This window comes from Acinonyx jubatus, chromosome E1 (genome assembly GCF_027475565.1).
Source record: "Acinonyx jubatus isolate Ajub_Pintada_27869175 chromosome E1, VMU_Ajub_asm_v1.0, whole genome shotgun sequence".
Classification (NCBI taxonomy): domain Eukaryota; kingdom Metazoa; phylum Chordata; class Mammalia; order Carnivora; family Felidae; genus Acinonyx; species Acinonyx jubatus.
In genome coordinates, this window is record NC_069397.1 from 15,706,991 (window position 1) to 15,733,608 (window position 26,618).

Below are 26,618 nucleotides of genomic sequence, written 5' to 3' on the forward strand. Positions count from 1 at the left end.
CCTTGAGGAGTCTGATCAGAAAACCCACGTGTGGAGAAATGACAGTCAAGTTCTAGGGTCAGGCGGCGGTAAGGGCTGTGGACCTTGGCCTTGCCAATCTTCAGGCCCAGTACGACTGATGTTTTTAAATATCTCAACCCTCTAACACTTTCCTATTCCCCATTGCACACTCTTCCCTCCCCCAAGCCTATCTCTACTTAGCTCATATTCGTTATCCTTTGGGCTAGAGGTGTATTCACACATGTTATCTTTAATGCCAACTCTGATCAACAGAGGTCATGTGGGGTACTGGGTAGAAGATTATAAAGCCACACCCAAGCCTAGTGGGAAACAGTGCCGTGGTTCATTAGTAATGTCTGTCATGGGCAAAGGACTAAAGGCATAGGTGTCTTTGCTTATGACTGCCATCTCTGCTTTTGAATGATCTCATCTGTGATCCCGTTCCAGGGAACTAAAGCACATAATAACCTCTCCTTCTCTCACTTCCCTCAGGACTTGGGTTTGCACCTCTCGTTGTGGCCCCTTAGTGCTGCAGTCTCCCCTGGACTCTGAGGCACACAGTAGGGCATCAAGAAGTAGGGGAGAAAAAATGAGGGAATGAGTACCACATAACCTCTTCTGCTCACGGCACAGTGTAGACTCATGTCACTGCATGTGGAGATGGAGGTGGAAAGCAGCTTTCAGGTCTGATTAAGGTTCAAATCCTACCTTCTCTAGCTCTAGTGCGACCTTGGGCAACTGAATTTTTTTCTTCTTCTTCTTTTTTTATTTTAGAGAGAGAGCGCACACATGTGAGTAGGAGAGAGGGGCAGAGGGAAACAGAATCCAAAGTAGGCTCCACACTCAGCACAGAGCCTGACGTGGGGCTTGATCCCACAACCCTGGGATCATGACCTGAGCCAAAATCAAGAGTTGGACACTCAACTGACTGAGCCACCCAGACGCCCCTGATTTAACTTTTCTAAGTCTCTTCCCTTGTCTGTGAGATGAGGATAATAATACCCACTTTGTGGAGTTTGGGGGAAGATTGGAAATAATAGAGTCAAAGCATTTGTCATGGCACCTGGCATGGCATAAGCACTCAATAATGACAGCAGATTTAATGAATATTCACCAAATTGCAGTTAGCAAAAATTTAGAGCTGTCTAATAAAAGGAGAATGCTTAAGTAAATTATGGCATATCCACTTGTAACATCATGCAGGAAAGTAAAAGGATGATTATGAAGATTAGGCAGCAACGGGGAAAATGCTTATGACGTGAAATGGAAAAAGCAGCAACCAAAATTGGGCATTCACTCTGATTACAAGTACATGAAAAAACATGAGAAGGTTTAAAAAAACTGGAAGGAAATATAGCAGCAGGAGACTGATGCTTATGTTCGGGTGGGTGATGGGTTTTTCCCCCTGTAGTTTGGTTGTATTATCTTTATAATTAAAAACAGGATTTATCTTTAGAAAAAGGATATGTAGGGGCGCCTGGGTGGCACAGTCGGTTAAGCGTCCGACTTCAGCCAGGTCACGATCTCGCGGTCCGTGAGTTCGAGCCCTGCGTCAGGCTCTGGGCTGATGGCTCAGAGCCTGGAGCCTGTTTCCGATTCTGTGTCTCCCTCTCTCTCTGCCCCTCCCCCGTTCATGCTCTGTCTCTCTCTGTCCCAAAAATAAATAAACGTTGAAAAAAAAAAAATTAAAAAAAAAAAAAAGAAAAAGGATATGTCGTAAAACAAAATGAATTAATGCGTTTTTTAAAAGGAAAAATAAATGCGGACTGCCCCAGGTGCGGGGGAGGGGGCTCCTCAAGGGGCAGAGTCTAACTCCCTCCCACCTTGCCCCCTGGACTCACCCTGCGGATGTCTTCTTGAGCTTGGCGCACAGTAGGACATCTGTAAAGAGGAAGACGTGCCGCAGCTTCCGGGAGCTCTCCGACACTTCCACCAGGAAGCCGTCCTTCACCAGCTGCCGTGTCTGAGGGAGATAGCACACCCACCCCCACCTGCTCAGGGGGAGTCAACCTAGGGCCCGGCCTGCTCTGGGGGCACCATCCAGCTGGGAGGTGCCACAGGGACACGGTTAAGGTCCCACAGACACGGGCTTTCTGGCTGTGATCTTGGGCAAGTTCCCTGACCTCTGAGTCTCAGTCTTAACATCTGTAAGATGGGGACAATGATGTCTGCCCTGTAAAGTAGGATTCACCAAGCAAGACGGTGTATGTAAAACGGCCCAATGCCTGGCACATAATATGTGATCGATAAATGGTAGCTTTGTATTTCCCCCCAGCTGCCAACAGCTCTCACCTGGATAGACAATAGTCCAGAATGACTTGGTTTCTCCACACTGGGGCATGAACACCTCCCACTCCCAGCCCCAGGACCACCCCAAACTTGCCTAAGAAGGTGATCTTGTTTCAGTTCAACCTTGACCCACAGACCCGCTGGGGTCTGTTTATGCCACCTCTGAGTGGATTCTATAGGCGACCTCAGGTGGACAGGAGACACTGGTCTCCCTTGGGTGGGGCTGTACCAGTTCTTGGGGGAAACTGCAGCCATCTCTAACCTGGGTTCTGGATGGTTAAGAGCATTTTGCTCCACGTAGAACTTCCAGACTTTCCTCCCTGACACCCTCAGAGCCAGCAGGCTTCTCTGGGGCTGTCACAAACTGTCCCAGCCTTCCCTGTGTTATATACCACGTGACCTACATATTCTGTGGTATGTAGGTGGGCATGGTGAAAGTATACAGTTAAAAAGACCTGAAACCGACAGTGCTCTAAACCTTCTGGAGAGCTTTCAGCTATCTTCGAGTCAAACAAGCCAGTGACATTCCAGGATTTGCAAACCAGAGCTGGGAGTTGCACACAGGGACAGCTCTCTGTGCCCCATTAGTCACACTCCAGACCCTGTCCCTCATTACTTCCCTCCCCAGGAGATATTGGGGGCTTGTAGATGTAACAAAGGAGCATAAACTCAGCCAGCCTTCACTCCTAAATGCCAATTAATTACCTCCCCTGGACAGGGAGCACTGTATAAGGGCCACGCTGCTGACCCACGTGGGTTAACTGTCCCTTCGATTCTTTAAACCGCTTCCCCTCTCTGGGATACCCCCACCCTTCCACCAAGAAGGGGCCCCAAGGCACTGGAGCTGCTGTACCACATCTAGGTGCCCACCTGGGACATTCCAGCAACCTTAGCCACCTCTCATTCCAGACTTTCTTGCTGTTGGGCTCGCTCCTAGCTCCTGCCCTCCTATTCGTGCAGGCTGATAACAGGCAGCTCAGAGCTTGACTCCCCAGGCTCCCTCAGGCTGTGCCATTATCTTCCGGGGGACCCTGAGGGCATCACACTGCCCACGGTGGGTGTGTGCATTCAGCATTGTGAGAGCCAGAGCCCCTGGTTTCCCTGGTATGGGGGACAGTGCGTGAGGCTTGCAGAGAGATAACCCCAGCTAAAGAATCCAGTTCCAACACTTATGGCCAAGAGACCTTGTGTCAGATCTTCAGAGACTCTCCAGGCCTCAGTGGATTATTATAAAGAAAGATTAATGAGACACCGAACTTAAAGCTCCCAGGGCCTGAAGACCTTTTCTTGGCTGGGCATGGGAGAGGAGGGTTGGCGAGGCAGAATGCCTGCTCCCCTGTGCAAGAGGGCAGGGATAGGTGATGTGGTCCACTGCACCCTCCTCAGCCTGGGTGAGTGGCTGGGCTGGGTCCTGAGCTCACCTCTCCCTTGGGGGTTGTGACGGCAGTCCGGCGGGGGTCGATGTCCTCATTGATGCTGGACAGGAAGTTCTGGGAGATGCGGAGGGCATCCTGGAGCAGCGGGTAGTCTGGGTGGTCCACAGGTGTGTGCTTCAGCAGGTCCTGGGAAGGGGTGGGGTGAGTCAGGGGCGGCAGTTCTGGGGCTCAACGAGAAGACAGTGGGGACTCAATCTTCACCAAAGGAATTCCAAGGGGGGGCACTAAGGGACCCATGCTCTAATCTGGTCATGCCTGCAAAATCAGGGTCAGAGAGGCAGCGTCAGGGCAGTGGCGCCCCTTTGTCACTAGTGCAGTCATCACTCTTCCCCCTGGCAGAGTGAGCCAGGTGGAGTCTCATCTCACCGAGCAGCTGCGAGAGACACCCCTCTACCCACCCCACAGCTGCTCCAAGGATCCTGGAGACCATTAGGCCAGGGATGGGGAGGCAGGAAGTGCCTGCCTCCCCGGGAGCATTTGGTCAAGTGTCAAACTTAGTAGCCAGGCTATATTTAGGCCCTGGCTCCACTGGCATAGGTACCACAGACCAGGCAGGTATAGTCGGGACCCAGGGACACTCTGCCCGGCTCCCCAAGTGGGTTGTTCTCAGTGACTCCAGTGCTCACCACCCTGGGCTCAGCCTCCCACTCAACTCCTAACACCTCCCTGGCCATCCAGGGGGCTGACACTCACATGTAGGACCAGGGTGCTCCTGGTGACTCGGTCAATGGGCTTGTAGAGCAGAGCTGTTGGCAAAGGCAGGGAGAAGGAGACAGGACAGGTGACATACAGGGAGCAGCTCGACACCTTAGAGATGAGCCTTATCCCCACCCTCCCCGCCCCCCTGCTGCTGCCCTACACGGACACCCATGTGCAGGAAGCCATAGCTCCATTCTGTCCCAGGGCAGGCCAGATGACACCAACAGGCAGACATGCAGCCCTGGCAGCCCAGGCCCCCTCCTACCTGCCTCATCTCATCAGTCACCAGAGGTGACTTCTTTAAGGGCCATCCCACAGGCCTGTCCTTGTCTGGCCAGGCTCAGAGCAGATGAAGATGCTCCTCTGCACCCTTAACCCTGCATCATACAGCTATACCTAGCCTTACCCCATACAGCTCTAGCACCCCCAGAATGTGGGAAAGAGACGTGCTGTTTTTCCAGGGAAGGTAGTTCCTCCACACCCAATCATTCTTATACTCCTCCGGTCCAAGGTCTGGCATTGCCAGCTGGGAACGGCAGGCTTTGTTCCGACCCACACGGTTGGCCTCATCCCCATGAGAAGACCCGCCCCCCCCCCACCCTCCATGCCCTCAAACTCTCCAACCAAACAGGACAGGCTGAGGGTCAGGGAGGCAGGCCAGCTCTCCACATAAAGGCTCTGCTCTCAACCAAGTGGCAGCTGAGGGGGCAAAGATTTCCCACAGGAATTCAGGTGGGGCCTCTGGGAGCCCCGAAGAGGCTGGGGAAATGCCAGCTCAGCAGGGCCCCCATTCACCACACCCCGTGGCTGACCAGGACAAATGAGGATTGCTGGGATTCAGCAGGGACAGGTGGAGGCAGCAGCTGGCTGACCATACTTCCAAACAAAGCTTCCTACAAACAGCTGTGCCTCACCCCTCCCAACATAGGTGGTTCAGCCTCCGTCCACCTGGACGCCTCTGTCCATAGGCTCGTGACCTCTGTCCTCCTGCCCCGGGGCAGGAAGAGGCAGGAGGCTGGTTGTGACAGTCCCAGAGCCGACACTCATGCCCTAGCTAGCCCCCGAACCAAAGAGTCCCCTGTAGATATAAATACCCCATGTACTGCTAAGCAGACACTTTGGGGAACGATCTGCTGGCTACGGAGAAGATACAGTCTCAGTGGTGCGCCATGAGCCTTATCTGCAGTCTTTGCTTGGCTGCCCTTTAGAATCACTGGGGGAGCTCTTAAAAGAAACAGCTGCCTGCTCCACTCTCCCCACCTCATCAGCGAAATCCCAATCTCTGCTGGGTGGAACCTGGGTATTAGCATTTTTAAAAAGTTCCTTTGCTGATTCTGATATGTACCAATGGTTGAAAACTACTGCTTTAGGCAAACACACTTTCCGTGACTTATTTTAGGCCTTTCTTAACTTAGCAATTGCTAGAGACCCTCCCCATGGTATATGGGAACCAAAATGAACAGGACCAGGCTGGGGTTATCCAGGGATAGGGAGGATACAGCCCAGTTACCAGCCTAGGGCAGGAGGACCCTGTATTGACACTATTTAGAGTATCCACCTGTGGCTTAGCTCATCTGCAGGGGGGAAATCACACCCGAGAACCCCAAAGACCCAAGAGAAAGTGCAAGTTCAGCAGACACCTGCCAGCGTGGGCTCTGGAGTCCCAGCCCGGGGAAAGCTGGTATTGCAGTGCCAGCTCCCTCTGCCCCTCTCCCAGGTCCCGGCAGGAAGAGGCTGACTAAGCTCAGAGGTCTGCGCAAATGGTGGGTTGGGTTTCAGAGGGGTTATTAATATGTCTGAGGTCACCTCGAGTTGACCTGATTGGGGCTGTGGAATGAGTGCCTGGGTTGGGGGAGAGGGGAGGAATGGTGGGGACGGGGGAGTGCAGGAAGAGGGCCCTGGGGCCACAGTCAGATATGGAGGGAAGAAGAGGGGGGAAGAACAACCCCCATGTTCTGCTCATGCTCCCCACGGCCCCTGTACACCAGTCTCCCCTGACAATGCAGGGTAAAGAGCCCACCCTTCCCCCCTTACCTGTTCCATGGCCCTTCCTGCCCCTGCTTCCCCTACTCTCCCTTCTCCTCACCATGCCATTCCAGTTCCTGGGATAGACGCCATTCACCAAGTTACAATGCCTGTCTCCCCACCTCCTCCAGGAAGGCTTCCCTGATGAGGATTTTTGCAAACGACACTCACAGTGCCTAAAAGTCAGACCACTGACATAAGCAAGCTGGCCTCTCTGTAGTCTGCTGGGTACTTAATCTGCATCCAGTGGCACTCTCTTATACGTGCTATTTCCTTTGATTAAAAAGACAAGCAATTAATTACCGCTAGCCCCATTTTACAGATGAGGAAACTTCTCTAAGGCGCGGAGAAGTTACATAACTTGCTTATAATAACAAAGCTGCAAATGGTAGCTGGGTTTTGAATGTAGGTCTACCCATGCTCCTGGCTTTGAGCTATCATCTTCGGTACAGGAGGGCAGTGTCTGCGAAAGCTCAGTGACCCTCGGGAGGATTCTTGGCAAGATTCACCAGGAAGGAGTGGGTAAGCTGGCCTCTTTTTTGTTACCAAGATGAGCCCCCTCCTTGGGGGCCCGGATCACACACAACTTCCTTTTGCATCCCCCACAGCAACTGGCACAGAGACGTGCAGCAAATAAACCAGTAAGCCAGAGCGAGCCCCAAGTGCAGAATCTGCCCCCCCTGGAACTCCCAGAACCAGCGTCTCTTGGAGGGGCTGAGAAGATTCTAAACAGTGTGGTTGGTAAAGGCTCATTCTCTCCTCCCTCCCCACTTTGAAGCTGACTTCAAAGACAGCATCACAGTCACAAAAAAAACCCCTGAACTCCAGTCCCAGGTCTGTTTCACTAAGACTCAACTCCCTTTTGGGGAGGGAAGAGGAAGCAAAGGGCTGACCCGTTTCCTTTTTAAGGAGGCAGAGTGGAGACCTGACCCACTCCTAGGCCAAACCAAAAAGAGCATTTCTCCTCTGATCTTCAAACAAGGCAATTTCAAGTCCATCCCTCCTCTTGACCCCAGCCTGTTGGAATCTGAGCCAACGGGTGGGGGGCCCAGGACAGCTCCTGCCCGGTGACTGGGGTTCCCACAGCCGTCCTCCTGGGGCAGCTGGAGAGGGACTACCTCAGGGGTTCCTCCATCAAGAACGAGCCTCGACACAGCATGGCCTGAGAAGGGGAGCGGACAACAGCCCCTCCAGCACAGTGGCCTCTGAGAAAGAGCCCAGGAAACCTCATCATTTCTCCTCCAGCAAACAGCCACCCTCCTCCGTTCAGCCTTCCACAAGGAGCTCCAGGTTACCACGGAGATGTGAAGGCAAAGTGACTGAGAGGATGCAGAGACAAAACGCCTGAGGGAACGAGGTCCTAAAACCAGCCGCCTGCCGCTCCAACACCCAGGGGCCCAGGGCAGCTGGCGTGGAGGTCACACCTGACCCTCCCTCCGCACCCCGTCCCTGCCAAAGGCAGCTCGGGTCATCCCTAAGGCACTTCTTGCCTCAGAGAGCAGCGTCCGCTGCTTCTGGACACCCCCTTTCCTGGGCCTGCTCCTACCTGCTCTGAGCAAGAGCCTGGCTGACATCACGCGCCTGTCCCAGGACCTCCTTGCTGAGGGAGCTGCAAAGAGGATGCTCTGGGTCCCTTCCATCGACCAGCAGGTGTGTGACCTTCACAAGGCGGCAGCCTGCCACGCCCCCCTCTCTACCGGCTTGCACCAAGTGCCGAGACCTCAGCTTGGGGGTCTCTAGAGGCTAGAAACACCCCTCCATCCTGGGAGCAACCCAATTCCTTCCTGCTCTCCCAACTGCATCCGCGCTCTCCCACTGCCGCTGTTCTGAGGAGAGAATGTCGCGAAGGCAGCATGTGCGCTCTGAGCACACAATACCCTGGCGGCTCAACCGCCTCTCCTCTCTCCGGAAACAAAGAAACTCCCAACTTGTCCCTCCAGCGGGGTCCCCCTGGCCCGAGGCACTGCTGTCCAGACCACATGCCACTCTTTGACGGTCCCCTGCCGGGCCCCTTTAGCCCCAGGGTTGCCACACCTGCAGGCACAGCCTGGTCACTTTCTCTTCTTAAATAGCATCTCCAGGAAGTTGCCCACAGCCTCTCAAGCTAAGCCCCCAATTCCCCACCGATCCTCGGGACGGGGGTACCTGGACGCTTCTAGCCTGGTCGTTCCATTTCCGAGCCACCCTGCCCCGCGTGGCCCCAGACTTCAATTCCAAGCTGGAAGCTGGCCAGAACGGGGGTAAACACAGATCTAGCCATTTGCACCCACTCCCTTCCCTGCTGCCCCCAAACCTTGCCAGCCACACATAAGCCCACTCTGGCCGGCCCCCAGAGGTGGGAAGCCACACCGCCTCCCGTGAGAGGGGGCCTAGGTTACCATAGGTGCAGTTACAGCAGAAGCGAATGATGAGGAGAATTTCCATGGCAGCCTCCGTCCCAGCGGCAGGAGCTTGCGGCCATCGCTCGGTGGCTCCCATCAGCAGCCTGGCCACTCAGCCACCTTGCCGGCTGCTGCTGCACAGCCTGAATCAAGCAGCCGCTTCAGAGTGCTCCTCTAGCAAGGGGGAGGGGCGGGGAGGGAGGCGCGCGTGGAGAGGCAGGAGGGGGAAGGGGGAGGAGGAGGGGAGCGAGCTGCCTGCTGGCATCCTAAGGAGGAGCACGTTTGTAGCTGGCCGGCTGCCTAGGGACAGAGGCTGGATTCTTCCCATTTGTGCACCACACACACTCACACACTCGCACGCACATGCTCACACAAGCAGGGCACCGTAGTCCACAAAGGCAGACAAGGGAAGGTGACTGTTACCCAGCTCGTTCCCCAGAGTACCTTCCATAGTGACTGATGTGTGGCTGTCCTTGGAGTCCTTGGGACCTTTCACTTTGAGTTCCTGCCAAACAGAGGGGAGGAATCACTACATGGCCTCCCCACCCCCCACTGGAGGCATAGCAAGTAGGGCTCTGAAACCCAGGGTGTGAAGAGGAGGGCAAAGACCAAAGCATGGGTCCCCCCACTGCCTGCCTCACTGACTCCCGACTCCCTGTGCCACACCCATGATCTCCTGGAGCCTGTGGAGTCCCAAGACTGGGTGTAGGTGAGGAGGAGGGGTTCTGGGTACCAGAGAGGTCTGTGACAATAGTGCTCCTCAGACACACCCCCTAAAGCCCCTCCCTGGTGACTCTGAGGGCATTCCAATGAATGGGTGGTGACAAGAACAGGACCTCCCCCTGCCCCCCACCCCCACCCCCGGTCAGGGTTCCCTCCACGGCAGCCACACACAGGGTTGTACACATCAGCCCAGGGTATGTGGGATTTGAGAGGACAGGCAAAAGGAGTACCAGCACCTTGGGGCACAAGCAGACCTGGAGACAAGGAGGGATGGAGATAAGGGGATAAGGTCTTGCACAGGGGGAGGCAGGGAGGCAGCACACCTGGGGCAGAGACCCAGCTCCACAGGGTGGTCTGACCTATATCCTACCCAGATTGAGAGGGACTCAACCTAGCCCCCACCCACACCTGCCACTCCCCACCCACCGGTGCCTGTGCTGGCAGCAGAGAGAAAACTGCAAGTGAGGAAGGAAGAGCCAACACCCTTCCTGGACCCCAGGCAAAGTGATCCAGAAGTGAGGGCTGGAAACAGACTCCAGGGATGGCTTATCCATTCGATCCTCTTTTATCTGCCTTTAGAGAGAGAGCTTCCTGCTCTAGCCCTTTGGCAACAGACCAGTATGGCCTGTAATTGGAGCTGTAATGCAACCCCCACTTGCGGGGCTGAGTGCACGGAGGGGGCCTCCGAGTGGGGTGTCAGCAGAGAGGCCAGGGCGAGGTGAGGCCAAGGTCGGAAACTCAGGTGATGTTGTCTGCTCTGCCTGGAAGTGGGGAAATGTCCAGGCAGCGACGGGAGCTCCCCATTTCCTACTCCTGCCTCAGGCTGTTTCTAGACAGAGAAAACCCTTGGGGACTGAGCATGGGGGTGGGGAGAAGGGGGTTACTCAGCTCCTCAAGACTGTGTCTCTGGCTGGTGACTGGATTCCCAGCTTCAGGAAATTTTTCTCTATGCTCCTCTCCAGCGTGGCCTAGAGGTATGAAATCGCTCCTGCTGCAGAGAAGGGCCTGACTGCAGTGATTAAGTGGAAGCGCCAGTAGGAAGCTAGGAAGCGACGGCATCAGTGCATGAGTCAGGGTGAGAAGCCACCTGGCAGCAGGCCAAGGGGCTGGCTCCGCCTTTGGGGCCAGCAGCCTTTGCCAGGGACTAGGGGAGGGATGCAGGGGCCGGCGCCGACCAAAGAGAATGGGCAGTCGGCCCAAGCTAAGGGGGGACTCGCCACTCTCTGGACCGTACATGACCCCGGGCAGCCTTGAACACAGATCAGAGGGCTCCAGTTTGTTCCCAGGGAGCGCTGGGAGTGATAAGGGGAAGCGCCATTTCTCCAGCCTTGTGACTCCATGTGGAGGGACTTCCCCACCCAACTCTGTCCTCCCAGGCAGAGGGTGACTCACCTGACGGCTGACTCTGGGAGAAGAAACTGAGCTTAGCTCCCTGCTTCCGTCCCCAGTAGATGTATTTGATGGTGGAGGGGAAGTATTAGCAAGCCCAATGTGGCCGCAGACCCAAGTCTACATTTTCCCATCTGGCTTTTACTAGTAATTAAGCTGACGTTTTCATCTCCATCTGCCCAACCCTTGTGCTGCCTCTCCGCTAGTTCCAAACTGGAGGAGAACCCATAACCCCAGGAGTCTCACAAACACTATCCTACGTCTCACCAACTTTTCTAGCACCAGCGCTGAGAGCGGAAAGCAAAGAGTCCAGAGAGGCCCGTAAGGCAGGATTTCCAAAACTGCAGAAGGAGCCCCCTGTCCCTGGAACCAGAGGTTTTCTTGTCCCAGGCTTGGAGCTGGTGCCGTGACTGCAAGGCCAGCAGCTTGGGGGTCTCACTGAGATCCTTCTGACCAAAGGGGTAAGCTGGGCTCCGCTCCCGGAGGATATGCGAGCTCCTCCCTGACACTTCCTGGACAGAAGTGTCAATGGCAGACATTGCCACATCTTTGCCCTCCAGAGAACGGGAAGAAGGCTTAGCTGCAACAGGGGGACAGGTCTATTACCAGCTGGAAGGTATATGGCTGTGTCTCCACATAAATGGGCCTGGCCCTCTCTCTGTTGTGGGATTGCAAGGATCTTAAAACACCACCTTGGGGCGCCTGGGTGGCTCAGTCGGTTAAACATCCAACTTCGGCTCAGGTCATGATCTCACCATTTGAGGTGAGCTTAACATCTGTTAATTCTGGGAGCCTGAGTCTGGATCCTGCTTTGGATTCTGTGGCTCCCTCTCTCTCTGCCCCTCCCCACTCTCTCTCTGTCTCTCAAAAATAAATAAATAAACATTAAAACACACACACACACACACCACCTAGTTTAGACCTCTTCAAATCTTCCTGCTCATAAAATCACCTGGGAAGCTTGTTAAAAATATAGACTCCTGGGTCCCACCCAAACCCTCTGAAGTGAAGCACCAGGGAAGGTGTCTGAAGATCTGCATTTTAAACAGTGCTCCCGGTGGTTCTTATCAAGCAAGTCTGGGATGAGCTGAAACATCCAGATACCTCACTGGACAGAAGAGGAAATAAGGCCAAGAGAAGGGAAGTGACTTGCTCAAGGTCACTACCGTGTTGGGAAAATGCTGCCTTTTTTCTTTTTTGCCTCCTCTGTTCTAATATAGAATAACCTAAACAGAATAACAAAATCAAACAAATCGTTATTCTTATATTAAGGGGGAAAATATCAAGTGTGAGAAAGCAAATGTCAGTCTAAGTGTTACCCTCAGGGGAACCATTTCCCTAACTGGCAACAGGCCAGAAGGCTGGAAGGCTCCAGGTTGTAGCGGGGGCTGTGCAGGGAGCTGCCCACCTCCGAGATCTTCTGGAATTGATTGTTGGACTGGCTGCACTTCTCAGCGGTCTCCAGAGCGACTTTATAGTTATCCACAAACGCTTTGTACACGCCAAGCTGGCTGGCCTGCAGGGAGAAGAGAGGAGAGAGAGAGGAGGGCAGGAGTGGGATGGGAGAGAGGATTAATGAATGGATGAAAGCCTAAGCAGGGCACCTGGAGCTCCCTTAGCACTCAGAACTTCTGACTTAGCTCCAAAGGGCTATGTGGGAACAGAGAGGGAAAGGTAGGATGAACATACTACGGTACCCCTTTGAACTTTACTGTTTCCGTGGAAACCAGCTCAGCCAATAAGGTTAACAAGAGGGTACTGGGGGCTGGGGGGAGCAGGGCAGGGCCTTTGTTGGCATGCTAGAAACTCAACAGCATTTGGCTTTATTTAGCATCATCAAGGTCCCTCAGGGTTTGAAGCCCCTGAATGCCTCACACGTCTTTCATAGTCTGGAATTAGCTGGAGCAGGGAGGGCACGTGTAGCCTGTTCAGTACCCCACTCCCCATGCTGAGTATAAGGCACAGCACTTAAAGTGCCTGAGCGCCTGGCTGGCTCAGTTGCGGAGCGTGCAACTCTTGATCTCGGGGTTGTGGGTTTGAGCCCCACATTAGGTGTAGAGATTACTTAAAATCTTAAAAAAAATTTTTTTTAATGTTTCTTTATTTTAGAGAGAGAGAGAGAGAGAGAGAGAGCGCGCATGAATGGGGAGGGGCAGAGAGAGAGGGAGACACAGAATCTGAATCAGGCTCCAGGCTCCAAGCTGTCAGCACAGAGTCCCATGCAGGGCTTGAACTCATGAACCATGAGATCATGACCTGAGCCGAAGTTGGACACTTAACCGACTGAGCCACCCAGGCATCCCTCTGTGTTTTTACTTTTAAGAATAGGGCTACTAGAAAATTTTAAATTACATATATGGCTCGCACTATATTTGTACTGGAAGCACTGCTCTAGAGAAACTTGCATATGTGTGTTCCCAAGGAAATGTGGGCAAGTGTATTCACTGCTTTGCTCTTCCTCCTGTGAAAAGACTGATAACAAATGGTCACAAAAAAGGGGAATCCACACACACAGTACAGTTCAAATGAATGAACTAGATCTCTGTGTAGTAACACTGACAAGTTCCAAAACAAATGTTGACTGAATTGCAAAATATATACATGTAAAAAGTACATGTAAGGCCATAAAAAGATACAGACCCATAATAAAAAACACAAACTACAGCCCAGAAGGCGACACACCAAATTCATTCCAGTAGCTGCTTCTAGGTTGAGCAGAAGGGCAAGGGAAAGAGAGAGAGAGAGCCTTCATCTGTAAGGCTTTGTTTTCTTGATTAAAAAGCCTTTCTGTATATCTTCAGAGCTTAACATCTATTAATTCTGGGAGATGAGTGCACAGTTGTTTGCTACATTATTCTCTAGAATTTCTGCTTTAAAATCTTTTTCAATGAAGTAGCAAGGAGGTTCAGCTGCTACGGGGCTCCCTCGGGGGATCCCGCCAAGGTGCTGGGGAAAGTGGGCTGCCCTTGAACCCCATTCTGCACCACTCTGCTTTCTGCAGAATCCTTGTGCTCCTTAAGATCCCAAAGAGGTGGGGCAGGTGGAAGCTGGCAGGTGGGGCCCAGGAAAGCCAGAGGGGAAGATGAGCACTGGGATGCTTGCAGAGAAGCCAAGGCCAGAGCTGTGCAGGTCTCAGCCCCAGACAGGCCAGACTTTGCAAAAAAAAGAAAAATCTTGGGAGAAGGGCAGGAAGGGATGGAGCTCAGTTCCTTCTCCAAGGGGAGTATTGGCCCACTGGTGTCCCAAGCCAGTGCGAAGGTTCTAGACAGCTGCTTCCTAAACCAAAGTAAAAATCATTGCTATTCTTCTTCCAGGTATGTGCTCTCCTTGTCCCCCTTTCCCACAAGAACGATAAAGGCTGGCTGCCCAGGTTGGAACCCTACCTTCCCATCCTACTGCCTCAGGGAGTAGCAGGGCAGGAGTGAGAGCAGGAACTACGTGAGCAGAAGACCTGTGTGTAGGGGGTCACTGACCACCCCAGGCACTGCCATCTCCATGGCATATCCTTGTCTGTAGAACCCAAGGCCGGGCCCACCAGGGCCATTAACTGGGAAGTGGAGGTTGCTTGGAAACAGCAGCTTGGCACTGGGGTGATCTCATAAAACAAATAGCAGAGATGCTAATTCCCTTCTCTCAGTAATGGAGACCAGCTGAAAATAAACTGCCTCCAGATGCCTGGACTGCCCCAGCTCCACCCCGGCCCTCCCAAGCCTGCAGCTCCAGGGGCTTCAGATAGCAGTTCCTGATGTTGGAGGAGGGAAGGTGGGGAAGCAAATTCACAATCCAGGCCTGTGGGGCTGAGACCAGAATGCGGGGACCCTCGTGACAGCAGGGTCCAAGTGACAAAGATAAACTGGGACAGTCTTTCCACTGTGCTCTGGCCTACACCCCCTACCCCAGCTCTGGTCAGCTCTCTTATGCCCTCCCAAGCTGATCAGCTCAGGCTCCTGGGACCAGGCCAGGAGTGATGACTGGGTATTCACCATCCCTGACCTGGCGCAAACACACTGGGGCTGCTGGAACCAGGAGCGTGGGGTTCCCTTGCATACTACCTTCTGGGGTGCCTCTTGCTAAGTATAACAACAATGACGATGATGACAGTGGTCATGGCAATAACAGTAACGCTACTGGCTAACTATGGAGTATTTACTAATGTATTATATTCCAGGCCCCGTTCCAAGCACTTTTCAGGTAATAACTCATGTAGTCCTCACAACAATTCAGTGGGGTAAATACTGTTATTATCCTCTTTTTTACAGATGAGGAAGCTGAGTCACAAAGAGGTTGTACACGAAGTCACAGGTTCAATCTGTGGCAGAGCCAGGATTCAAAGTCAGCTGTGCCTCTAGAAGCTATGTCCCTATAACACTGCTGGCCTCTCAGGACACAGACCTCAGGTCCTGTGATGTCTCCCTCAATGCTCTTCCAAGTTCTCCCTAGTCCCAGTGGTCAAGGTCATGATGCACTCATTCATTCATTCATTCATTCATGTGTTGGGCACTGGGATGGTTCTGGGGTCTAATGATGAAGCAAACACAGTCTGTTCTCTCAGAGCTCATGGTTTTGGGGAGTCAGGCAGGTACAGTGTTCACTGAGGGGAGAAGCATAGGGGCTTTGTTCGAAGGTCTGGGTAAAGCTTCTCGAAGGAGGCTGTTCTAAGCTGGGAACAGATGGGGAAGGACATTTCAGGCAGCTAGAGCTGCAAGAACAGAGAGGTCAAGAGTGTCTGCTGCATGAACTAAGAATAGAAAGTTCGGTGTCAGGGGGCACAAGGATGGGGGAGGCAGCAGCCAGAGGCCGGGGGGTGGACAGAGGCCAGCATGCAAAGGGTCTCAGAAGCGGTTCCTCAGAGCCTGGTATTTACTTATCCAATGGGCAAGGGGGAGAGATTCAAGCAGGGGAGAAGCAAGGTCTGGTCAGGAGTTCAGATAACTCTCTCCTGCCAGTAGCTAAGGGTTGGGAGGCTGCTGGGGAGGCGGGCCCAGAAGCAGGAGTCACTAATGAGATGAGGGTGGGGACAAGCAGGCAGCTGTAAGCTTTAAAGTGGACTCCTTGGGTTGCGGGGAGGGCTTCAGGACGGGGAAGGTGGTGGGCAGAGGAGGTGCCAAGGACTAGTCCAAGGGAGGCATGGATGGATGGTGGCTGGGATGGTGGCAGCACCCATTGAGACAAGAGGCAGGAAGAAAAGCAAAGAACTTCAGACACAGTAAGTTCAGTCCTGATCGTGCTGAGCATGAGGTCGCAGGAGTATCCAAGCAAGAGTTTTCCCCAGTGTAAGCAAAATACAGGCCTGTCCATTCAACCAGTCCCACCACTGCAGGGGAGGTAAAGGAAAGGCACTGCTCCTTACCCCTACCATTCACACCCAGAGAACAAAGACTCCTGACTGGCTGTCTCTTCCTGCCCTCTGGGCAGGCAGAAGTTATAGGCAGAGAAACACCAGGGAAGAGTGGGGTTGGGGCTCTGTGGGTCTGACCTGGGGACCCTCCAGGGGACACAGCCAGAGACAGTGTCAGAGCCAGGGGAGTGTCACAGAAGGCTCAGGAACTGGAAGATCTCTGCAAGCCTTTCCCAACAGTATGTCTGCACAGTAATTCTACCTCCTCATACCTTTCCCTCCCTTGCAATCCCTCAGGAGAGCTGACCCGTGTCCCATCTGACTGTTGACTTCAGAGGCAGCACTGAGGTGTGGCAAATGCCCAAGGTGTCCCAAGTGAGCAGTCCCTGCCCGCCCATCTGGCACATACTCCTCTATCAGCTGAGAACAGGGGACCTGAAACCGAGCAAGTGAGCCTTCGTTCCAGCCCTTGAACTCCCTTGGGGAGAGAGAAACCTATGCATATAGCCTCTCACATCCCTGGAAGCACTTAGGGCTTCACCATGGGAGACCAGGAGTTGAGGCACTAGGCCCAGGTCCCCATACAACAGAGGCCCAGGCTTTCCTCCAGGACTCAGAAATGACCCAGGCCTTCAAGGAGGCCAAAAAGGGCTAGGGATGACCGGTCCTCTCCCAACACCAGCAGCTCCACCGAGACACTGGATAAGGACCCTCCATCAACAGAAAACTCACCAGCTTCTGGAAGAGGTGGCCCATGGTGACCTGGCTGTCCCACTGCTGCACCTTGGGGCAGAGGTTGTCATAGAACTCCTTGTGGATCTCGTAGATGTCCTGGATCTTGTAGAAGATTGTCTCAATCTGTTGGATGGTGAGCACGGGCTGGGAGGTGGTAGCTGTGGCCTTCAGGGGTTTCATGGGCTGGAAGTGAGGAGGAAGGCAGAGAGGAGGTGAGAGGCACATAAACCGGAGGGTCAGAAGGCCCGGGGCACTGATGAGCCTTTCCTGCAGCTGGAGTGGTACCTAGACAAGGCCACTGAGGGCAGGGCACCTGAAGTGTGGTTTGTATCAAGTAGCTGCTGTCATAGGCGCCGACAAGCCATGCCCAACCGCGAGGGGACCTGGCAGCCAGGGCCTGGTCCAGCAGCCCTCCCAGGCCCCAGTGTTAATTACCACCAGGACATATTTCCCCCACGCCCTCATCCCCCAAGGGGCCCCTTCCCCTAGGCTGTATGGACTTTGGTTATTGGTTTAAAAGGACATGTCCTTCTTCCACAATGGCCTTGTGCTCTGAGTCATAAGCTCCCTTGTCACACTTCAGTGGAAGGGAGGGTTGACTGGGAACTCAACCCCTTAGCTACTTCCAAGAAACACAACATGATTCTAGGATTTTGGGGTAGTGTCTCACAGAGACCCAAGACCAACATCAGCTTCACTGACATTTCTAGTTCCCATCACTTAGTATATAGAGAGCGAGCAAAGTGGCACGCATGCCCCTGTCCTACCTCCTATACCTGTGGCAGACATCGCTAGTCAATCACAATGCTCTTTCTAAATGAGCTTGGTTGTGGTCTCAGACTCTTTCTCAGTGCTGAGGTTGACATGTAAGATGAAACTTATCTGTAACCTCTGCTTGTCTGCACCAAAACTCTCCAGGGCCTACAGGTGGAACAGATGAGGTGACAGACAATAACACAGGACCACTCCCTAACACTGGCTGGAAGCTGGAACTATCACCTTAATGCCCAAAGTAGGACTTGTAGGAAAATGGGACTTGGGTGCATTCTCTTCAGGGTGATTGCCTGTGAGTAATGAGTAAATATTCATTTTATAGCCGGGGAAAAAAAAAGCTATTAAAATTTATAGTTGAAACAAACAAACAAACAAACAAAACCCCCCGGATACTGAGAGATAAACAGCTCTTCCTAAGTTGGCCTTCCTCAGCCCTAAGCCTCCAAAAGATGCCTCGACTGCACTCCAGAGGCCCTCCAGGAGACAGGGTCTGGAAACCTGCCACGTAGAGAAAGTATAGGAGAAGGAGGCACATTCACCAGGAAGACAGAAGCCTGAGTCAGACATGGTTAATATTCTTCATCTAGCTGAAGGGCTCTGTATGGAAAGAGGCCTTTGACTTACCCTGAGTCACTCTGGAGACCCAGGAACAACCAGAAGTTATGGGGACAGGTGTGGCCTCACTAGAGCTGTCCCCCATTGTCTTATAGGATTGGGTAGTGAGCTTTCCAACCAGAGAAGCATTCAAGCAGATAATGGGCGACTCAGTGCTGGACTGGATGGAACACCGACACTGAGGGGGCCCACTCTGAGAGCTCTGAGAGATGACTATCAGCTCAAGCTCCCACGGCAGCCAAACTCCAGGCAAGCTTCCCGCACTCCTCCCATCCGGCTCTCTGGTGGTGGCAGGGTCATGTCTATCCATAAGAGGAAGTTCCATCTACTCAAATACCCAGATGATGCTCTGAATGCCAGCTCCCTCATCCTCCCAGCTCTAAAAAAAAGTCCAGAAATGATAAAGGCAGGGAAAAGCAGAGCCTTCCTTCTGACCCTTTTAGCTAACCCTAATGTCCAGGCTTTGCTAGGGAGGTAGGATGGGGTTTAACCTGGGGCAGGCCAGGGGGTGTGGGCTTGAGTCTCTGCTCTGCCACTTAATAGCTGTGGGCACATCACTTAGCATCTGGGCCTCAGCAGCCTCATTTGTAAAACTGAGATAATATTACCTTCTTGAGAACACTGATGGGCAGATCAAAAGCCGTAATTTATATAAAATACCAAGTATGTGCCTGGCATACAGATGGCAGTCAATAGTGTTAGCTGCTACTATTATTATTACTCACCCCACAAATAATGTACCAAGTGCCTCATGTGAGGCCAGACCAGGGTATTCAGTGACTCACAACACACCCAATCCCTGAGCCCGTGGAGCCTCCCATCCAGTAGGGGAGACAGACACATAATTTACATAGAAGTGCAGTGAAAGAAATAAGAAGGGGACCTCCTGAGACAGGGTGGGGAAGGACAGCTTCTCCCAGAAAGGAACATTTACCCTGAAACGGAAGCATGGGGGTGCAGAGGACAGTATTCGAGGCAGGCTTCCTCAACGCCAGTCCCGAGGTAGGTACGGTCTTGGCGAGAGACAGGAGCCGGAAGAAGGCAGTGAGCCTGCGTGCCTGGGCAAGGGGGAGGAGCGGGGCTGGAGGACCGGGCAGAGGCCAGATGGGGCAGGGAAGACAGGCAGCTTGTAAGCCCTTGCAATGAGGGTGAGGCAGGGGAGTGATGGGGGTCCAATTTTCTTTATAGGAGATTTCTTTTTCTGACTCATGATCCTTGCTCTGGAGAACGTTATAATCTATTTGAGTAACATGGACCAACACAAATGAAACAATCTAGTGGGCAAAGCGAGATAGGATATCACCCATCTTGGACTGTCAGTGCCAACCAAGTGGTCCCAAGGTTGGTTGTGCTGGAACAGCTCCAAGGGCTTCACAGAGGAGGTGACAGGAACAGAACCTTGAGGTTTGGGAAGATCTGAGCAGGTGGAGGGTGGGTGGGGCATGGGTGAGCATGCCAGGGAGGGAAACAGAAGGAACCAGGGGCCAGGAGACAGGGAATACTGTTCTCCCAACCCCAGGTGGGTGGCCCCACTCGGCTTTAGGGCTTCCAAGATTCCCTGAAGGACACAGAGATGGTCCTCAAGATCAATGTCCTACTTAATCCTTTTTTCCTCTACCAGGGATCCAGTGGACAGACAAGTCACCACAGACTCCCAGAACCTTTACTCCTTGCTCCTGCCTGAGTGCAGTCCCCACTAGGGAGGGAATAGTCCTGGGAAGACAAAGGGTCAGGATTTCTCAGGAGCTGCTGGGGATGCACTCCTCCGCCACCTATGCAAAGATAAGATCTGACCACTCTGCTTCCTCCTGAACCTCCCACTCTGTCTACAAAAAAGGAAGAAATGGGTGCTCACCAGCAGTAGGTCACATGGACAGGGGCTGCACTCAGGCCATCACAGGGTTCTCAGGACAGGGTTGGGGACCTTTGGTCTCAGCTCTGATTTCACTCGGGGGAGAGGGGAGTGATGGGTGTGTGTGAGCCCCGGCTGGCCAGAAACCCTTGAAGGCAGTTCACTTTAATCTGGTGAAGCCCTGAATCCAGGCCTCGGGTCCAGATGGCTGCAAGGCCAAGGCAACCCCACACTGAACTTTGATCCAGCACCGTTCTTCTGCCCAAGTGTTAGCACTCCCAGAATCCTGCTGCAGGGAGCAAGGGTGGCCCCTGGCTCTCCATTTTATCAGAGGAGAAAAAGATTCTTGAGAGGATCACAGAGGGACCTCAGAGTCAAGCCTGGCGCTCGAGTTCCCTCCCTGCTTCTCAGGAAGATGGGCCAGGTGGGTTCTGACTCATAGTGGGACTTCACACAGCGATCTGTCAGCTCTGTCCCCCAGCAACTTGGCTTTCGAAACAGGGGGAAGAAATCTGCCCACCTCCTCCACCTCCTATCCCAGAAGGCCTGGGTTTACTCCTCCTCCCGGAACCCAGAGAGGGAGGCATAGTTAACCTGTTTTACAGATCAGGAACCTGAGAACCCCAAAGTTAACTGCCTAAATGAGAGGCTGAGAGAGGAGGGCCAGGGGTGGGAAGAGCTTTAGGTGAGGGCCAGGGGGCAGCACCTGAGCTCACTTCACACATTCCTCACACATTCCCCACGGTGGGGAAGATGCAGAATTTCCTGCATTTGGTTTGTCTCCCTTCCTCCACCCCCCCACTTCAGCCCAGGCTCCCAGACCTACTTTGCTTGTAATCTGAGCCAACCAGGAACCTGCAGGTTTCCAGATTACCAAACCCTACCCTAGCCAACCACCCAGGGGCAGGAACAGAGGCTCCTGTGTAGGTCCTGGCTGCGTGTGTGTGTGTGTGTGTGTGTGTGTGTGTGTGTGTGTGTGTGTGTGTGTGTGTGTGTATTCGGTGTTAGGTACACACACCCAGCCATCTGCATATCAGGAAGTGTGAAGCTGAGAACAGTCGAACACAAACACAGTAGGAGCAGAGACAGGGGACGAGGGTCGAGAGTCTGGTGATGAGTAGGAGATCTGGGCGCGGACCATGGAGAGGACAGGTTTTCTTCTCCAGGCCCCTTGGTCAGGTCATCCCCTGCCCCCCACAAAGAGCAAAGGGCTTTAGCAACCAGGCAGCCACGAGGGGAGGGTTCTATAGCTCAAGAAGGGGGCAGGGAGGTTTGATTCCTTATCTCTGGGGCTTATTATCTGAGGCTGTGGCTGTGGAGGGTCCTGCCCCCTCTTCCTGGGGCCCTCCAGCACAGGCCAGGCCTCCTAGATAGTCTCTCCCCTCCCTCCTGCCACTGCTCAAGAAAGAACCAATCAGGGGCCTGGGATGAACAAACTCTGGGGGGGTGGAGGGAAGGAGTGATGCGCCCTGGGTCACCTCTGGACTGGGGCTCCAGCCTCACAGGTTTTGCCTTTGAGGCATGAAGCTGTTAGAAAGCAGGGAGGGAGTGTCTTGGCCCCTAAACCTGTTGCTATCTTTGCTGGGACAAACGGAAATTCACATGGGGCCCAATGACTGACAAGAATGCAAGTTGGCATCTACGAGTGGCTTGCCTCTGATGAGGACGGGCCTCCCCTTCCTTCAGGGAAAGGGTGTGTTGACAGAAACAAGCCCTAACCTGAGTCTCTCTCAGCCCCGGAGAAAATAACAGCAGCAGCTAACACTTAGGCTCTACGAGCTTCACGTACACGCTCATCTCGTCGCCACAACAACCCCATGAGCAGAGTGCCTACTAGTATCAGTGCAAGCAGTGTGCAGATGGAGTAAATGGGCCACAAAGGCTCATCAATGTGCTGAAGGGCTAGAGTTAGAAAGCGGTCAAGCAGGGATTCTGGCGAGCAGTCTGGTTCCTTTGTCTGAACTCCTTTCAAACGGGCATCCTTTTCGTAATGACAACTACGCCCCCTCATTTTGGTGTGGCAATTCAGTGTGTGAGAGGTATTTCACATGTGTCTGACTGGCCCTCTGCTTGTCTTCCTTCCTTCAGCTAATTGAGTGCCTAAGTGCCTGGGATTTATACTAGGTCCCCCCAAGGATCACCTGACCTTCTCAACCCCATGAAGGAGAGAGAGAAGGTAGTGGGATTATTCTCAGCTTCAGGTGAGGAAAACGAGGTTCCAGGATATTATGCGTGGCTTGCCCAAAGCCAGTGGTTTTCAAAACCACAACACGTGTGAGAAATAATGTGGCCCAGTACACACATACATATACACATCCATACAACAGACCCAAAGTTTCACAAAATAGTACCTATTCTTACTACGTGCGATGCACGCTGACATTTTCCTTCTCTTTTAAAAAAACACACTGGTTCAACCTACTATGTTGACTTCACAAACGCACTAATGGGTTCAGATGCACAGTATGAAAAACAGTGCAATGAGTCTGTGATTAACAGCACAGTCAAGTCTTGCCCTAGTTCTGGCCTCAGACCACAGTCCTATCTGCCATACCGTCCAGCACTTGAAAAACACTTGCTGTGCCTACCAATAAACTCCCGGGGAGAGCTGTCCCAAACTGAGCCCAGGGTGTCGCAAAGTACCTGCACATTTCGATAGTTATTCCTTGGGTAATAAACACCAAGTCCCACCCGAGACACCGGGTGACGACATCTCACATCACAGCAAGTACAGAAATGTGCATCTTACGGTTCTTGTAAGAATGAGTTTCTACTCATCTACGTTTCTTATGCCCCCTGTGACTGATACCATCCTACGTCTCAGAAGGCAAAACATGCAGGGGAAAGAACTTGACCTGCCAAAGTTACTCTGCAAACTACCCAGCTGCATCTAATGAGCATTTTCTTCAAAGGCAAAAACATCTTACATCTGTGTACTACTTTTACCTAATATTAATAGTATTTTGGGGCGCCTTGGCGGCTCAGTCGGTTAAGCTGTCTGACTTTGGCTCAGGTTATGATCTCACTGTTCATGAGGTCGAGCTCCGTGTGGGGCTCTGTGCTGACAGCTCATAAATAAACATAAAAAAAAAAAAATAGTATTGCCCTCCCAGGCTGAGTCTCGCCATGCCTCCGTCTTGGGAGGAAACTTGAGGCACCTTCACAGAGGGTTGGGGTTGGTCTAATGCATCAGAGCTATGGTGATTCTTAAGAGACACAGACACCCTTCCACCTCACCTTTCCTGCCACAGGGCCTCGGGATGGGGTGAACGGCTCACTACTCCAGGGAGGAGGAAGGACTGGCACCAGGAATGACTAAGAGGGCTCAGTTTGATTGACTGGTAGAGACTACCCTGAGCAGTGTGGAGGCATAGGCTGGGACGCCACCCCCTGACCTGGACAGAGTGCTGTGATTGATTAGTAATGCCTGTGTGCTTTCCCAGATCAGGTAATGGAGAGTCAGGGCTGAAAGGCACAGGCCCTTTCTGGCAATGATCCCCGGCCACCCATTGCCAAGCTGTCAGCAGAGCAACACCAAAGACTCTGCCCACAGAGAAAGACTGATCCAGGTCTCCCTTCTTCTTCAACCCCCAAAGCAGTTTTTGAGCCTGACACTGAGGTCAGAGCATATACTCACCAGCAACAAGGCTTCCAGCTGGTTAATGTAGATCTCTTCGCTGGCCAGGAACCCCGAGAGAACCAGCTTCCTCATCTCCAGGCCTTTCCCTGCTTCCACCTGTATGAGAGCAAACCGAGAGCCAACAGGTCAGGAGAAAGGAGGCTAACATCCCGAGGGACCTGTTTTCTTGCCTTTTTCCTCCTCTTTAACACTTTTATAGAGAATAAAAACCCAAGTAGATTTACTATAGAAAATTTGGAAAAAATAGAATAAAAAAGGAAAAACAATCACCCATTTTCCTGCCGCTAACATCTTCCTTTCTCTCCCACATTTCCTTATCGGACATCCACCCATCCACCTATCCAGTCTTGGAGTAGTGAGCAAAAGAACAAAGGAGGTGGCCTCGTATGTAAGGGGCAGTTTGATGGGGGAATACAGACAGTTGACAAGGGAAATCAGAGCCATGACTGAGGCAGCGCATGATCACATGGGAGGACCCAACAGGGGCCAGAGGAGGCTCCTGGAAGAGTATAAACTGAGAAGAGGGGTAGAGAGAATGAGACGGAAGTGGCCATGGGAGCCCCATGTTGTGGCCTTCTAGCTACACCTCTGACTATATCTTCCTGTCCCCAAGGGCTCAACCCCACAATAGAAGGTGCTGCACCCCCCAGCATTTCCTGACCACCTCACAGTGCAAGGCACATATCCTAACTAGCCTCCTCCCCACTCCAGAACTCCTCCTCCATAGTGATCGTGCCCCATTTAGCCTTGAACATCCGTCTTGCTAATCTCTTACAAGGACTCTGTTCCACCCCTCCCTTTCTGCTGCGGGCTTTGGCTCTGCCACCCGGATTCTTCTAACTGACCTCTGCCTCTCTCTCCTCCCTTCACACCACACACCAGAGCCAGGTTAACCTTCATGAGAACACTGCCTTACCCCTGATGCTTGTCAAGGGCTTAATATCAATACTGTAAAACCTTGCTAGTTGCAACAACATGTATGGATCTAGAGAGTACAATGCAAAGTGAAATGTGTCAGAGAAAGAAATACCGTATGATTTCACTCATACGTGGGATTTAAGAAACAAATGAACAAAGAAAAAAACAAGACAAACAAAAAACCAAAATCTCAACCACAGAGAACTGGTGGTTGCCAGAGGGGAGGTGGGTGGAGAGATGGGTGAAATGGATGAAGGGGATCAAGAGTACCCTTTTTCTGAGAAGCACTGAGCAATGTATAGAATTGTTGAATGCTATAGTGTACACGTGAAACTAATGTAACACTGTATGTTAACTATACTGGAATTAAAAATAAATAAATAGGGGCACCTGGGTGGCTCAGAAGGTTAAGCGTTTGACTTCAGCTCAGGCCATGATCTCGCAGTTTGTGAGTTTGAGCCCCACGTGGGGCTCTGTGCTGACAACTCAGAGCCTGGAGCCTGCTTCGGATTCTGTGTCTCCCCCTCTCTCTGCCCCTCCCCTGCTCATGCTCTGTCCCTCTCGATAGTAAGTAAACGTTAAAATTTTTAAAAATAATAATAAATAACATTAAAAAATATCAACAGCGCAAAATGCGATTATTTGGGGATTCAATTAGGTCATTTGTTCATTTATTTATTCGTCCAGCAAATATTTACTGAACACCCACCAGACTCTGAAGATCCAACAGGAAGCAAACATACAATAATCCCTGCTCTTATGTGGTTTATACTCTAGAGGAGAGAAAGACATTAAAACGAACAAACAAGTAAATATAAATCTATAACTATACACTGTGATATGGGGTCCAGCTTGTTCTTCACTTAAACACCTTCCCTGGCTCCTAGTGCCTCTCCTTACCCTGCGAACCTGCCCCACAGCTGTCAGATCTCTTTGTCTGCCCAACATGCCTGGAGTGTTCTGGCCTCTGAACTTTGGTTCCTGCTGCCCAGGATGCCTTCTTCCACTCTGGCTCTGCTCTTGTCCCAATCCCAGCTCTCTTTGGAGTCACAGCTGAAGTCTCTGGGCTGCAGCATCAGCTCTCACATCAGTGTCTGGGGGACCGACTCTCCCACCTGACGTGTGAGCTCTCGTTAACTGCCCAGTGACTCTGTAGGGCCTTGGAAACACTGTCATCACACTCTTCTTGCACATCCCTGAAGCCCAGCACCACAACGATACCCCTAACACGTGGGCATCCGACATTTATTAAGCCTTGTAAGTTCCTTCCGCTTGCCATTTAGCCCTCAAATACCTCACTGAGGTCGGTACTATATTTTTCCATTATGCAACCATCTGCATAGCAGGCAGGACTTGGAAGAGGAAAGGGACTAGCCCAGGGTCACACAGCCAGGGAGTGGCAGAGCTGGGATTCCCTCCCAGTCCTTGAGTACCAAATTCCAGGCTCCTCCACTGCTTTAATGATTTCCTCACTCTCCTTTTCTTTTTCAAGCATCAGATGCTTCCCTGGAATCTCAGACAGAACCCTCTCTGGGCATCAAATGCACACTCCTAGTACATGCTGGGAGAGTCTATGAAGCTACCAGAAATTTCTGAAGTCTGGAGAAGAGTGGCCTTCTCCCAGTTGCACAACCTGTCCCCAGCATGTTCCCACAGCCTTCCCCAGGTGAGGGCCTGAATCCTTGGCCTTCTGTCAACAACCCAGTTATCAGATCTGGGCCAGAAGCTGCTGCCCCCAGAGTCTCTGACCCTGTGATAGAAAAACAATGTCCTGCCAAAGATGTCCACATCCCACCCCCCCAAA

The 26,618-nt window shown here is 52.5% G+C and overlaps 1 protein-coding gene across 8 annotated transcripts in view; it reads right to left on the reverse strand.

Annotated features, from left to right (window-relative positions):
* The window catches only part of ABR (ABR activator of RhoGEF and GTPase), a 183,762-nt gene that overhangs the window by 48,213 nt on the left and 108,931 nt on the right, over window positions 1–26,618 (reverse strand). For 5 of the 8 annotated variants that reach the window (XM_053212239.1, XM_053212238.1, XM_053212244.1 and 2 more), the window contains 7 exons: window positions 23,894–23,992; window positions 17,013–17,198; window positions 12,351–12,458; window positions 9,254–9,335; window positions 4,419–4,471; window positions 3,711–3,851; window positions 1,842–1,963 (listed from right to left, as the gene is read on the reverse strand). In XM_053212239.1, the coding sequence (XP_053068214.1) occupies window positions 1,842–1,963; window positions 3,711–3,851; window positions 4,419–4,471; window positions 9,254–9,335; window positions 12,351–12,458; window positions 17,013–17,198; window positions 23,894–23,992 (791 nt within the window). The remainder of the gene's footprint in view (window positions 1–1,841; window positions 1,964–3,710; window positions 3,852–4,418; window positions 4,472–9,253; window positions 9,336–12,350; window positions 12,459–17,012; window positions 17,199–23,893; window positions 23,993–26,618) is intronic. The other 3 variants (XM_015065111.3, XM_053212241.1, XM_053212243.1) reach the window with 1 other exon arrangement.